We start from the raw sequence: 14946 nt of genomic DNA, 5'->3' as shown, positions 1-14946 counted from the left end.
CAGGTTAAAAGTACGAGTAGATGAGAGGCCATGGTTGAGAAGAGAAACACAAAAAAAGAGGGTGGAGGGATGCTGCTGGGTGGAAAATGAGGCTAACTACACAAAAGACAGAGACATAAAGACAAGGTGGTGATGAGGATGGAAAGATTTGGAAGAGGGGAGAAGGAGGTGGTGAAAGGGCAGCAAGTGGCAACAGAGCACATGATGGCCATTGTTTTTGATGTGAGGATGAAAGAATGGGATCCAAGGAATACACAGCGGCAGTATACGCACTGTCAGCCAAAACACGGCAAACAGCCAGGGCAAACAGACGGAAATCCAACACTTCCTGTGGTGTGCCAGGGAGGACTATCCCATTTCCAGCTGCTTTTTAGAAAAGTCGTTGCTCATTGTGTGATTTATTCTAGCATAATTTAAACTGATCGTATGAGACATGAATAAGAAAATCTTATGCTAGTGGGCAATTGGGCTTCTTTGGGACCAGTGGAACAAGAGAAATGCCTTCCTTATGTATTTTTTTTAAATAAAGAAAGTAAAATCACACTGATGTTATTTAATATGTGCTACATTCTAAAATAAAATCAGTTTTATAAGTCAGGAATATGACTTATAAATATTCCTGAGATGAGCTCCCTCCACTCCATAAATCCATTAATGGACACTACAACAGAAAAACAGTATTTGGGTTCAGGTTGAGCAAGGCTGTTCCAGCCGGTCCAATAGCCACAGCGCTGTTGAATTTCTCAAGTAGAACAAGATCCACCAGATGGGGCACATGGTGATGGGACACCAGGTGCCAAGAAGGCTGGGTACTCTGAACTTTCATTCAGTGTGTAAGTAAAGTTTGACACACCCATTCTCTAACCTGGAGGTACAGGGAAGCAACCCTTTCATCGACTGTCTTCTCGCCCTGTAGTACTAACAGTAACCTCTCCTATGATAAGTGGACATCAACTCAGTCCACTCTGTAAATCTAGTATCTTACAGCTTTTGTTGTAGCTTTGAACCTCTGGTGCCTTGGATACTGGAGTTTAAATGTTTACAAAGACAGAGCCACAATTAAATTTGAACTTTGTGGCGCTTTAGCCTGAAGAAACTTTCTGCTCAACCCAATGAAATGCTGTGTTTTTGTATGTAAAAAAAGGTACCTTGCTACCTGATGTAATAAGTTGGCATCCCATTCATTTAAATACACCATATATAACTATCATTTGTTTGTTTGAACAGTGTCAGAATAGCAAGTGTCTTAAAATAGCCTCTTGCATTTGTATCCATCTTTACGTAATATTTGGTGAGTTCAGTGTACTGTGTGTGCAGGCAGAGTAGAGCAGCTCACTCGCATATCGTTGTTTCCTGGAGCAAAGACCAGATTAGGATCAGCAGTCAGTCTCTCAGGTTGCTTCAGAAAACAAACAGTGAGGACTCAGTAAAGTAAAATTTCTCATGCAATTTCAAACAAGATTTTGCATCATATGTTTTTGGTTCTTTTGCACTTGCAACTTAGTTGGCTTCAGTAACCATACAAGCTATTTATGGACATTGAGGCTGTATCATTTTGTTTGACTAGAATGTCTTTGCTGTTATCACAAGATAATCGTGCAAAATATTTGAATTTATCAAGAAATTTTAAAGATAAAGACCTACTTTATTGCCCCAGGAGGAAATCTGTCTTGTGCAAACACAGATCAAACACACGTAACAATACTCCACGGTCTCTAGTCCATTCATCTATTTTCTTCCGCTTATTTGGAGCTGGGTTGCAGCTGAACAGAAGCATAGGTCTCCCTCTCCCCCTCCTCTAGCTTATCTCCAACGAGGAGAAAGCTTCTCCAAAGGCTTCTCACTTTGAGTTAGTATGATGAGTTGGAGCGTTTGCAGCTCGGAGTAGAGCCACTACTCGTCCACATCCTCCACATCCTCGCTGGGGTTGATAAAGGTTTTCTTTTTAATTATGGGCACAATCAAACCTAGAAACAAATCATTACTAACTAGGCCAAGTTCTGCTAAGAAGGTAGCGCCCAAATCAATAACAACTATCTAGAAAGAGAGATTATTTAGTAATCTGTTCTTTGCATTTTGTCAAAGTAGACTAATTAGAAGCAAACAACTACAGAAAGCTGCAGGCATGGTAACATGATATTTTAGTCTTATCACGTGCTTGCTAGTTGGTGGATTGGGATGAGAAACAGAAAGAAAGTAGTTTTACATGTTAAAAAAAATACTACTACTACTACTAATAATAATAACTATTTATAAAGCACTTTCAAACAAAGTGCTGAATGGCTATTTGAAGATAGAAAAGATGAATGAATAAAAACAATAAAAACTGATGAAACAAAAAGGAATAGCAATAACAACTAGTTAAAACTTTAGGCATAGAATTAAGACACATAGGACAGGGTGAACAAGTAGGTCTTTAACTTAGGTTTAAAACCCTCCAAAGATGGGGCATGAAAAGAAAAAGCATGCTGCGCAGTAGTCTTTCTTTCTGGCTTTAGGACGTTTTAGAAGGCCAGAGTCCTGAGATCGGAGAGCACGGGATGGAACACAGAGGTGCAAAACCTCTGTGTTCCATCCTGTGCTCTCCGATCTCAGGACAGAGAGATACGAAGGTGCCAAATCATTTAAAGCCTTGTAGGTGAGCAGCAGGACCTTAAAATCTGCTTGAATCTGACAAGGTAGCCAATGAAGAGAGTTCAGTACTGGGGTAATGTGCTCAAATTTCTTAGTTTTGGTTAAAATGCGAGCAGCTGGATTTTGCACTATCTGTAAACCTCTAAAACCTTTCTGTGGTTAACTCAGAAAGAAGAGCGTTACAATAATCAATGCGTGAAGAGACAAATGCATGGACAAGAACCTCTGCAGCTCGTCTGATTTTAGCTATGTTCCTGAGGAGATAAAAGGCAGTCCTTCATGACTTCAAGGAGAGCACTGCATCAAACCACACATCCCTGCAATTTATGACATAGTCATCAATTTTCATGGAGAAATTTTGGGACAAGTACTGAAATTTTTTTGGTCCAATGTCTTATCAGCATTAAGAAGCAGTAAAATTATCAGATAACCAGCCTCTAACTGCAGATAGACAAGCTTCTAATTTAGACACGTCAGCACAGTTTTCTATGGTTAAAGGAACATATAGCTGCAGGTCATTGTAAGAGTGAAAGGTTACATTAAAAGAACGTAGAAGAGGCAGCAGATAGAGAGAAAACAGCAATGGGCCAAGTACAGAGCCCTGAGGGACCCCATGCCTCACAGCACAGGTCTCAGAGAGATCATTTTTAAAACTAACAGTCTGAGATCTCCCAGACAGGTGTGATCTCAGCCATGATAAAACATTTCCCGTCACTCTGTTAAAATGTTCTAGCCTAGCCAATAAAATACAGTGATCCACAGTGTCAATCGCAGCAGTAATAAAACTAAGGTGCGATCATTGTCTGCATTTACCAACAGATCATTTACAACGTTGGTTAAAGCTGTTTCTGTGGTGTTGTTGGGTCTCAAAGCAGGCTGAAATGGCTCAAACAGATTGTTTGTTGACAGATGGTCGGTGAGCTGCTTAAAAATAACTTTTTCAAAGACCTTAGACAAAAAAGATAGATGTGAGATAGGTCTATAGTTTGCAACTTTTGCAACAGGAAGGGAAAACTCAGGGATGTTTCTGCGGTTCACCTCAGTAACCACAGAGAGGGTGTGATTATTGCTTACAAAATGTTTTTACTGGACAAATACATGCAGTTCAGAGTTTCCTGCTCCCATGGCCAGTATAATAAAAAACAAACAAACAAAAAAAAACTCCTTCCAGCCTCGCACCTACTAAATACATGGGGAGAGACTAATTAGCAAATCCATGCCAAGTGTGCACTCTCCCCAACGGACACCACAACCTTCTTGCCCAACCGCTCCCTCCTAACACCAAGCCACAAACCATACCCCCTCATCCCTACATTTGTAGCACAAATGCAATTTCTTTCTTTTTTAATAGTCCAAAGAGTCCTTCATGACCGCATCTGTCGGCCTATGTATCATCAATAGGGGGCTCATCTCAAGCCACACTTCATCACTGTCTTGCTGTCCTCATGTATGTATTCATCTTTTTCAGATTGTACCATCTGCATAAGACATGGTCAGAGAAAATGACGTATTACTGTAATCACATTGTATTTATCTGTAACCATAATGTAACATGATGGATATTTATTATTTGGGTTACATAACTGCTTTAGTTTGCTGGTGTGTGGGAGTAAAAATATAACCAAAATTGCCACAATTAATAATTTGTCATTAGTGGGAGCACTATGGGCAGCAGACAGGACTTTAACAGTGTTAAACTGTGAAAAAAGGAATAATATAATGCGTCAGTCAAATATTTGTAAAGAAGACTAAAGCAGGAAACATCATCATTGTCAGTAACTGTGGTATCATAACTGAAACTGCTGCAGTAATTTTAGCTCACGCTTCCGTCTTTGACCCGTTTGATTGACTAACTGATGACTGACCGCTCCATTGCTCCAATAGCAAACGAGTTCCACAGACCAGTGTTTAATATCTTGTCCTTCGTAGGCCAACTATAGCTACACCCCACAATCACCACACAGATACTGATCAAGATGCCAGCATTCAAGTTGTGACCATTAGCACTTAATGTTAAAATGCAGTGATAACTCATTTTTTATTGTGATAATACAGGAATTTATCATGTGTCTTCTAAAAAAGGTACTCAGCATTTTCACCAACACTAATGCACTCAGCACCAAGAGAGCTGAGTGCATTAAATGGTCTGTATTTGTATAGCGCTTTACTTGGTCCTAAGGACCCCAAAGCTCTTTACACTACACACAATCATCCACACATTCACACACTGGTGATGGCAGCTACATTGTAGCCACAGCCACCCTGGGGCGCACTGAGAGGCGAGGCTGCCGGACACTGGCGCCACCGGGCCCTCTGACCACCACCAGTAGGCAACGGGTGAAGTGTCTCGCTCAAGGACACAACGACCGAGACTGTCGGAGCCGGGGCTCGAACCGGGGCAACCTTCCGATTACAAGGCGAACTGCCAACTCTTGAGCCACGATCGCCCCATTAGTGCACTTACACATTTTCACTGGCTTCCAGTCAGTCCTAGAGCAGTTTTTGAGTGCTGCTGTTAGTTTATGAATAACTTAATGGCTCAGGGCCAAAATATATTTATGATGTACATAAATAACAGTCAATTAGCCCTCAAGGAAGCAGTCCGATGGTAATGCTTCCAGGAAACGGCATTTTTCTGAATATACAGGAACTTCTTTTGTGATCTAGAACGCTCTTTTACCATTTGTAGATTGTAGTAAAACTCTCTGAATACATACAGGACCAAAGCAACTCCTGTTTTACCTACTGATGGAAAGATTGTCATGGTCCAATGTCCTAGAGTCAGAGTTTTGAAGTTTATATTCTTTTTACTGGATGTTCAATTTGGTTCCTACCTTGTTTGTTGTGTATATTTCATATTCCTTTGTATCTTGTGGCTTTAAGTTCTTCGTTATGTACATTTGTATTCCAGTTAAGGCCTCCACCCTTGTGTCTTTAAGATTAAATGCATTAGAGTCTTGTCACTGTGTGGAGTAAAATTAGTTTCAGCTGTTTCTTGTTATCCCGGTGTTTCCCTTATTGGACCTTTACATTGATAGTTTTTTCATCACCCTAAAACAAATGATTTGCTTTCAATCTGGCTCTTTGCCTTTGGGTCCTCGCACTTGCTACACCCGACAACTTATGACAGGTCTCCCCATCTCCTCTTTGTTGGTGTGGTCTTTTTGTGCTGTGAAGCATTTTGAGCAGGACCAGCCTCTCTGGGCTGCCACAGCTCTGCACTGTCCACAGCCAACTAAAGCCCTATTGCAGAGCTGCACCGCAGAGCTAATTAAACCATTATCTGCACGCTGCCCCAGAGTCTTCGGCTCAACTCCAGTCCCATCAGGATATCACAGACACATAGGAATATGCCCTTCATTTTCTGAAAGCAAGAGGAAAGAAACTTCTTCCACTAATAAAGGTTAGAGGAGATGGAACAAACAACGATGAGTTTGAATGCTTTGTAAAATGCAAATAAATAAAATGCAATGAATTTATATTTTGGTCATACTAAAACATGGAGAATATATGTCAAAAAAGATAAAATGCAATAGATTTTTTTTTTAATTTGATGGAAGCAACAGGTCTCAAAAAAAGTGTTTTATTTTTTACTTCATCAGCCACAAACTTGTTTTCACTTAGTGAAAAGTTTGAATTTCAGGCAGGCCAGTTCAGCATTGTCTTGCTGAAATATGAAGGCCTTGTGTGGCTCGAAAACCTCTATATACAAATTGTATAAAATTCAAATTTGTCTGACTACAGAGTCGTTTTCCTACTTTTCCTCCGTTTATTTTAAACACTGTGGGCCGGAGGCGATGGTAGCATTCCTGGATGTTTTGTTCACGTATGGCTTCTTCTTGCATGATAGAGCTTTAACCTGCATTTGTGGATGAAATGGTGAGCTGTGTTCACATACAATTGTCAGAATCATGCCTGTTGTTTACAATTTCATACTGAACATTATTCTCAAATTGTACCACAATTTGTTTATGCATTTCTCTTTTTTTGCAGAACCTTTGCTCGTGTACTTGTGAGAAACACTGCCTCTCTAAAATGCTTTTTAAATAAAACAATTATCTGCAATATCTTCCTCCAGCTGTACCCGTTTTACACACTTTTGTTGTCCCGTCCCAAGTTTTTTGAGACCTTTTGCTACCATTAAATTCAAAACAAGGTAATGTTTTTCTTAAAATGATAAAATAATTAACTTATTAAATAGAAGACTTTCTGTGTCAGGAAAAAATTGGGGTTTATGACTTGATTATTTGCAAATCACTGCATTCTGTTGTTATTTTACTAAATATCCCAGTGTAACATCCAGCTCTTGTAGTAATGACACATTTAGTCAGATTGGGGTACTGGTGATGATTTGGGTTCCCTGGTGTGATGTTGTCCCCGTTTTCTTTGTGGTTAACTTTAAGGAATTAATGAAGAAAAGCAATGTGCCGAAGTCCATGTAAGTCAAAAGAGAAAATGAGGTCAGACTAAGTCATTAACTTAAAGAAAAGTCGTAATAAATTAAAAAGAAGAATAAACCAAACTCACCTTATCTGCCGCTCCATGAGTGAGAGTGTGCAGTCCTTATGTAATGTGTGCCAACTTGGCACAAGGAGCAAAGAAACTTAGGAACCAATCAGCAATGAAAAAAAAGATGAGGAAATGAGGTGGTGAAGTGTGGGTGGGGGCTACAAGGCAACAGGGCTGACTGCTGCATCAACACAAATACAGTGACTATTGACAAAGATGAGTATGTCCTTTACCACGGTGGACCTTTAGTATATGTTGCAGTTAATAAGTTATCATGAGCAGGATATATCATTTCTTATGGCTAAGCAAGCTCTTCAAAGTCACACTGTTTAAACGGCACCAACAGAAATGTCTTTGAAGCTGTGTGAATATTTCGTTTCCAAGAAGAAACTGTTTCCATAGTTTTATCCTGCTTTTTTGTGGATCCAGGTAGTGCTGGAAAACAGTCTATGCTTACAAAAGGTCCCAAGTCCATTGCAATATGTAGCCCTGGCTCCAGCTCCCAAATAGGATGAATAACTGAGCCAGCAATATCTCCTCCCAGTTAATGTCAGTGCTTCCAGACCAATTCACAAACATACTCTTCCCCAAACACACACACCACACTAGACTCCATGTTTTCATAAAAAACACACACATGCATAGAAATTCAGACTTTTAAAAACTAAGGTGAGGAGTTCTGAAATAATGATGCAATCATGCAACAAGAGTATCAACAAAAGCCAAACCTTCAACACAACTATCACCGCTATCAACACTCACTGAATTTTTAAACCCATTTGAGAGCAGTTTCAGGTGCATCACGTCTAGTTAGTGTTTTTTTTATGATTAGGAATCTTCTAGGGGATTCTTGATGTTACTGAGCATGTGGGACACACTTGTAGACGCCACCTGAAGTGACACAATCTGTTCAACAATCTGTGATGGGAGAGCCTTTTAAAGCTCACACAAAGAGTTGTAACCGAGATAGCAAACACCTCTGGGTCTAATCTGGCTCCTTTTGGAAGTTGACACTTGGTTATAGTTTAGTGAATGTTGAATGGGCCAAGTATGGCTAAATAGTCATGAGCAAGGCTCAAGAGAGATTATTGTTGTCTGGGCCACATTTGGCTAAAATGCCACAACACACCCAGCATCTGGTGGGCATGAGAGGAAGTCAATCAGCCAACGTCAATGGCCAAAGCCAAATGTGGCCCATAACAAACTGCAGATCAAATTTAGGCCAGACTTGGTATCAAGTGTTTCACATACAGCAATGCTGTGACTCAACAAAGCACCACTCCAAGCCAGATCATAGGCTGTATATAAATGTCATACTTTCCATTTGGAGCCTCAGCGCTCGAGTATTGGCCACTATCATGTTTTTTTGTTTGGGACCAGAATTGAACATATTTGGATGAAGGAGTGGGGTTCTAACTTTATCATATAAAGCTAGGATCTTTAAACAGCTGATACTTCTAGAATTTTATTCACAAAACCTGAAGCACAAACTTCTAGGATGATCTGAACCACACACCATTAATTAATTAATTAATTAATTAATAAAGCATATATCAATCAGAGCAGCCATGACCTTAACTCCAGTATTTAAATAGTTGAAAATTATTAGGAAATTAGGAAAGTGAATATTATCCATCGAGTCCTAAACTGTGCTTTTAAAACCAGGCTGTAAAAATGCTTTTTAAAGCATTTTTAAAAATAGGAGTCAATACGCACTCAATCGCTTTTGGAGGCAGCTTCAAGTGCCAATTAGAAGAACTGTAGTTTTTGGCTCTCTGTTTCATTTTCCAATCCTGGAGGTCACAGAAAAAAAATGATCAGCCACTGACAAAACTGAAAAGCTTCATCAGCTTAATGTGAAGAAGAAAAAACACTTTGCACTGCACTCAGCACTGATGGGAAAGACTCCGTGTAACCCTCTCAAGTCAGCTGTATGTTTGCTCTGGTTTTGTATATATATATGAATGAATGAATGTAGTGAAGATATATTATTGAAATGCATGATTTGTAGATCACACATAATGTTGGCTAATCTTGTAGATATAACCAACATAGAAGCTGTGATCTTTGATTCAATGCTGCTGAAGGCATTTCATTATCATAATTCCATATAATTACACTGACACATTATTTTAACGAGCCTTATGTAAAACAGGATGATAGGGTTCTTGAGGAAAGACCCAATAATAGCCAAAGGCTAAGATAAAGAAATTATTTTAACTCTGAAGGGATGATCTCTATTCTATGTGACCTCCTCCAAGCGTTCATTCTGCTGCACTCATTCTGTTGAGGACCTGGTGACACTTTTTGACAACGACACAAAGGGTGGGTAACACAGGAGGACCCCGTTCTCCTCAAGCTGCCCCTACCCCACGCCAAAAAGCCTGGGAAGACTCAAATTCCCCCTCTACCTCAAAACACACCAAAGTGTCTTCCATCCATACCGCATAGCAGCTGCATCCAGGCGCAGATCTTGTAGACCGTGGCAGTGTTGCAGAAGAAGAAGAGGGCGAAGCAGCCGATGCAGGTGATGATGAGCACCATGGACATCAGCACGAAGAATGAGGCCGCCTTAAAGGCTCCTGACGGGATGGAGCCGAATTCGTAGAAGCTGCCCTGGCACGAGAATTCCCGGTTGGAGTTCCCGTTACCCACGCAGTAGTGGAACAAACCGAAGTAGCCGGCTTGAGGTGTGTTGACGCTGTCGCCAATCCAATAAGGCTGGAAGAACACCACCACGTTAATGATGGCCAAGCAGATGGTGAATATGGCCCACAGGACCCCGATGGCCCTGGAGTTGCGCATATAGTTGTCATGGTAGATTTTGGAGGCTTCTTGCGAAGGCAGCATTTTTCTTTCCCACCCCCCAAACCCTCCTCACCCACCGTACACAACAGCGCGCCAACCTGCTATTTCTTCTTTTCTCGAACTAACTTCTTAATCCGCAAGTACAAAGGATGAAAATAAATGTCTATTCTATTGAAAATCTCGGGAACAATTGTGCCCGCATACAGTGGCTGTTCCCTTCTGCATCCAGATCCTGCTTTTTTCCTTTCTTTTTTGTTTTAGTCTCACATCCACACGCCCCACTCCTCCTTCCGTTTTCCTTAGCTCTGATCAGTCACTCAGTCAGCGGTGAAACGTGATTCGGCTAACGGGAAAAGGCTCCCCTCTTCTCCGCTTTTCTCAGTGTGTAGAGAGCGGACGGCCGAGCTCACAGAGCGAAACGCTTCGGCCACGGATGCGCATCATTTCAGCGCTTCTCGGGCTTCTCGTATCCGCTCTGCTGCGCATCCAGACCAGGATGTTCGAGCAAAAATAACACAATTAAACTAAAACAAAAACGCTTCAAAACGATGCGTGACAGGAGTAACTTTCACCGAGCTGATGAGGAAGCTTTCTGAACATCAGCAGAGATCCAGAAGAAATACAGAAAGACACTCGTGCAGCTTCTGACATGCTGCACGAAGAAAACTCGCCAGAACACAAAGAAACCCTTACACCCCAAGTGTACGCTGATGGACAAATCAGTGCTCCAACACCGCTGCACACACTGACAACCTCATGACTGTGGTTTTGGATATTCACTTCCTCTCCTCGCTCCCTTGTCTCTCTGCTCTCTCTCTCTCTCTACAGCCAAAAGCACACACGCATCACTAATCAAATAAGTGCTGACATTAATAAAGGGCACAAGATGTAAACATTTCTTACAGCGAAGAAAGACATTTGCAGCTCTCTGCTGTAACCAGCTCTGCCCAGGAACTTTCCTACAAACAAAGCTAGATTGCCAACCCAGCGGATCGAGGATCCCGAGAGTGTGATGTTTCTCGTGGTTTCATTCAAAATATCTGAAAATTAACTCCTATATCAATTAACAGAAAATGAAGATCTCCATTAATGTTCAAGACCCGTTTAATCTATTGAAGAAGACTTCCCCTCCTGATAGAAGCAAAAGCAGTCATTTTAAACATGACCACTTATTTTGATAGTTCAAAGGACACATCTAAGCTACCTAAACTGGGTTTAAGGTTTTAATGTTCTTTCCCAGTTTTATCTACTGCACCTACTAGAGGAATGAAATGTAGCCAATATAAAGGTAGTCATCGGTTGTATTTTGGTAGTGGCCATAATAACAGAGCTGGTAGTTTTCATCTTGTGTGTGAGTGATCATTGCAGATCATGGTCCCTGTGGGAACTACTCCAGTACTTATACAGAGATATGACAGCTGTGCGAAATACAGTCACCAAATTTAACAGGTTCATATTTGAACTCAAACTTACGGCTGGCTTAAAAGGGACTAGTGTGAGTGTCCAAGCTGATAGAACAGAGACAAATAGGCATTTCAAAAAAAGTTTATTGGTTTTCCAATGAAATAAATAAATAAATAAAATTTTAGACCCATGAAACTATTTAGCTAAAAATATGACCAAGAGCCATTTAAAATACATTTAAGTCAGGTGCAGGAAAAATAGAGGGTGATCAGGCCCTTAAGATGCAAAGAAGATAAAGTAAGACATGTGTCGCGCCTGGCGTAGCAGACGTGTGGAATGGAGATAAAGACCCAAGATGCGGACTGCTAAGTAGTGAGTGAGCTTTATTAACAAAAGGTGAAATACAGCACAACAGGAAGGGGGGCGAGGAACAGAACAGAAAATACTCTAAACTGGGAAAACTAAAACTTAACAAAGCCAGAACACGAACGAGGGTACCTTGCAGGGAGACTCACCAGGAAGCCGGAGGCACAAACACAGAATAACGGAGGGGAATAACGCAGACGAACCAGCAACTATACTAAGACAGAAGACACGACTAAAATACACTCAGAGAACACAGGGAGATTACACACAGGTGGGGAACACAGCTGGGAGTGATTAACGTGACGAGACAAGGGAGGCAAACTGAAAACACTCACATAAGACGCAGACCTTCACAATAAAACAGGAAACACATACACGCAATGACACAACACACAGACTTCACACAGACTGGGGAACACAGAACATAGGAACATAAAACGTGAACAGAGAATGTACAAGAACCCCAAAATAACCAAAACCACAGAATAATAATAACATAAACACAGAGTCGCAGACTCCGGATCCTGACAACATGACTGTTCAAACTAGCTATCCAAGATGCAACAGAGTGGTAAAAACAAATAACTGAATTGCAAAATACAAAATTTACCAACACTGTTACCAAATGTCTTGATGCATGCTCAATCATGGAAATCCCAAAAGTTTTTTTTGTTCATCTGGGAGAAACGTTTCGTCACTCATCCAAGTGAGTGATGTGAGTGACCGTTGACCACTGATCATTGATCAATGGTCTTTGATCAATGGCCATGAGTACCATTCACAGAGAGTTGGGGAATGGCTGCAATCACAGCATTGTAAGATGGTGAAAGATATACTCTTAGGCCCCCTTCTCAATTCAGAGATGGTCTTTCCCTTTTCTTGATTCCCCGCCAGCGTTCCTCCCTCTCCAGGATGTGTACATCCTCATTATTGAAAGACTGTCCACTGGCCTGTAGGTGTGAATAGACATCTAAACGCTACGTCCAGATGAACAGAATCAGCTTTTTGGGAGTGTTACCAAATGGATGTTTGTGGATTCCACCACTGACGCAAAGGTTATGTGGGCATTAATGACCGTCAGAGTTAACTTTCAGCTTGGAGGAGACAGTGATCACAACTGAGTGTTTCAAGGTTTATTTACAAGTGGTAAGAAAAAGAGAGAAGGGCACTACAGGTGAACTCAGGTGGTGTTTGTAGAGAAGGGGCAACTGTTAGACGTGGCTGGACTGATTCAGAGAATTGCAACAGCTGAGAGAGTTGGCAAACTGTGTTCTTACTTGTGGTGCAGATGAACAGAGCTTGAGAGAGGTGCCGGTGGGCAGGTAGAGATCTGAAGTGAGTGGCTGGGAATCAATGGAGAGCAGGCAGGGGCGTTATGTGGCAGGTAGAGCCTTGAATCCACAGGGAGTGTTGGACTGTGAGAGTGATGAAAGTGTATTTCTAGTTGTGAACTCTTGAATCCTTAAGGGAACACAGGTTGATTTTCTAAAGGGTGGGAATCAGACTTCAGGCAAGGAACTGGGAGACTGGGTTACAAGAGAAAGCACAAAAAAACTAACTCTAGACTTGAGAGAGCCAAGTTACCACCACTGTGGACAAACCAACTGTGAGAGAATGGAAGATATACAGCCACAATGTATATATGTACACAGCATGTGTGAAAGTCAAGCCCAGAAAGTGCAGCTTGTACCAAGGGTGGAACATGGACCTGCCCAGCTCTCCACCTTAAAGAATAGAGAAAACACAGATGAACTCAACACCTGGCCAGATGCTGATAGACTGGGAAAAACTGGTATTAATGGTATAACTTAAATTTCTTCATAATATGACTTTAGATAATAAGGTTTGACTAGTTTATTAATTTTATTAAGCAGAACATTAAATAGAGCATAAGGAAAACTGTTGATTAAAACATGGCTCATGCAGTGTATGAAAGTGGGCCGATTACATTTGCCTTCATATCTGCACATCAAGTGGTCATTGCCTGTCTGGCTAAAACTGACTGCTGGATTTGACTTTTACAATCTTCCACATAGATTAATGTCACCACAGTATCATGTCCCCTGAAGAACAAAGCAGTTCTAAGATTAAAGAGACAGATCATGCCAACGTAACTGCCATGAGGATTCAGGTATAAGATAAACTACACAGACTGTGTCAGCTCAGCTGGGTTCAATTCTTAATTCCAGGAATGTCTTTTGAAGTGCATTCTTCATGCTGTCTGTTGCAAGAACTGCTGTTCAGAAACGGGTGCATTCAGTCATGCTCTGAAAAGGCACCCCAACGTCACCCCGTGAAGTATAAATGCCCTGTCCTACTCTGCATACTGTCTGTGTGCAAAAGAACTTGTATACAACGTTTAGTTCCACCACAGGAAACTGTGAAGTCTAAACAATGTCACTTAAATTATGTTCTTTTAGTCAGTGTCATTTGGGTAGAAACAACCTCTGACCATGGTAGGCTAGTGCTTCTTATCTCTGCTGCAGGCTACAAACTCCAAGATACATAAGTCACTATCAGCACAACAAATCCTACTTAATCAATGGAGGATGAGAAACAATCTGGGTAACATAGACTCCAAGATGTGACTAGAACAGAAATGTATGGTATCATTAAAGAAAATATCTCAAAGCACTTTGATCATGTTAGCATTTGGGCTCCTACCATACTTCTTCTTCTTTTTACAGTCTGTACCCTATTTGGATAAGAAAGCCACAGACTAAGTTTTCTGGTAATTCAAGGGGGCTTGACAGTAGGGTTTAAACAAAAATACATTATTTTTAAGCCACGTTATTTGTCAGATGAATATATTTGTGCTCCAAAAGGCACCAATGCAGTTGAGAAGTATAGTTCAATAACTTGAATTAGCAGAGGTGAGGCTGAGCAGGCAGCTACAATCAGTGTGGCAATGCCCCTTTAAGCTTTATCAGTAATAAATGTAGTAAAGGGCAATCTATTGGAATTAACTTGCTTTGGCAGCTAGCTCAAGTGGACATTAAAGGACACACACACACACACACACACACACACACACACACACACACACACACACACACACACGTTACAGGGCCTTTCCCTGTCATGTTTTCCCTGTGCCTGCATGGGTGTCCTCCAGTTACTCCATTCCAAAGAAATGCATGTTAGGTTACCTGGTAATTCTAAGTTGACCATCGATTGGCGGTAGATAACGTGCTTGGTGAATAAAACATTGTATGAAAATATAGT

General features: G+C 41.1%; 2 protein-coding genes across 4 annotated transcripts in view; both read right to left on the bottom strand.

Annotated features, from left to right (window-relative positions):
• lhfpl4a (LHFPL tetraspan subfamily member 4a) overlaps positions 1–10691 on the bottom strand; it is a 31221-nt gene extending 20530 nt beyond the window's left edge. For all 3 annotated transcript variants that reach the window (XM_082533318.1, XM_082533319.1, XM_082533320.1), the window contains exon 1: positions 9588–10691. In XM_082533318.1, the coding sequence (XP_082389444.1) occupies positions 9588–9993 (406 nt within the window). In that variant the 5' untranslated portion in view covers positions 9994–10691. The remainder of the gene's footprint in view (positions 1–9587) is intronic.
• The window catches only part of LOC309706775 (transcriptional repressor scratch 1-like), a 409990-nt gene that overhangs the window by 220082 nt on the left and 174962 nt on the right, over positions 1–14946 (bottom strand). The gene's annotated exons all lie outside the window — the stretch shown is intronic.

This window comes from Aulonocara stuartgranti (assembly GCF_965226115.1).
Source record: "Aulonocara stuartgranti genome assembly, chromosome: 5".
NCBI lineage: Eukaryota > Metazoa > Chordata > Actinopteri > Cichliformes > Cichlidae > Aulonocara > Aulonocara stuartgranti.
This window is presented reverse-complemented; position numbering and strand designations above follow the sequence as displayed.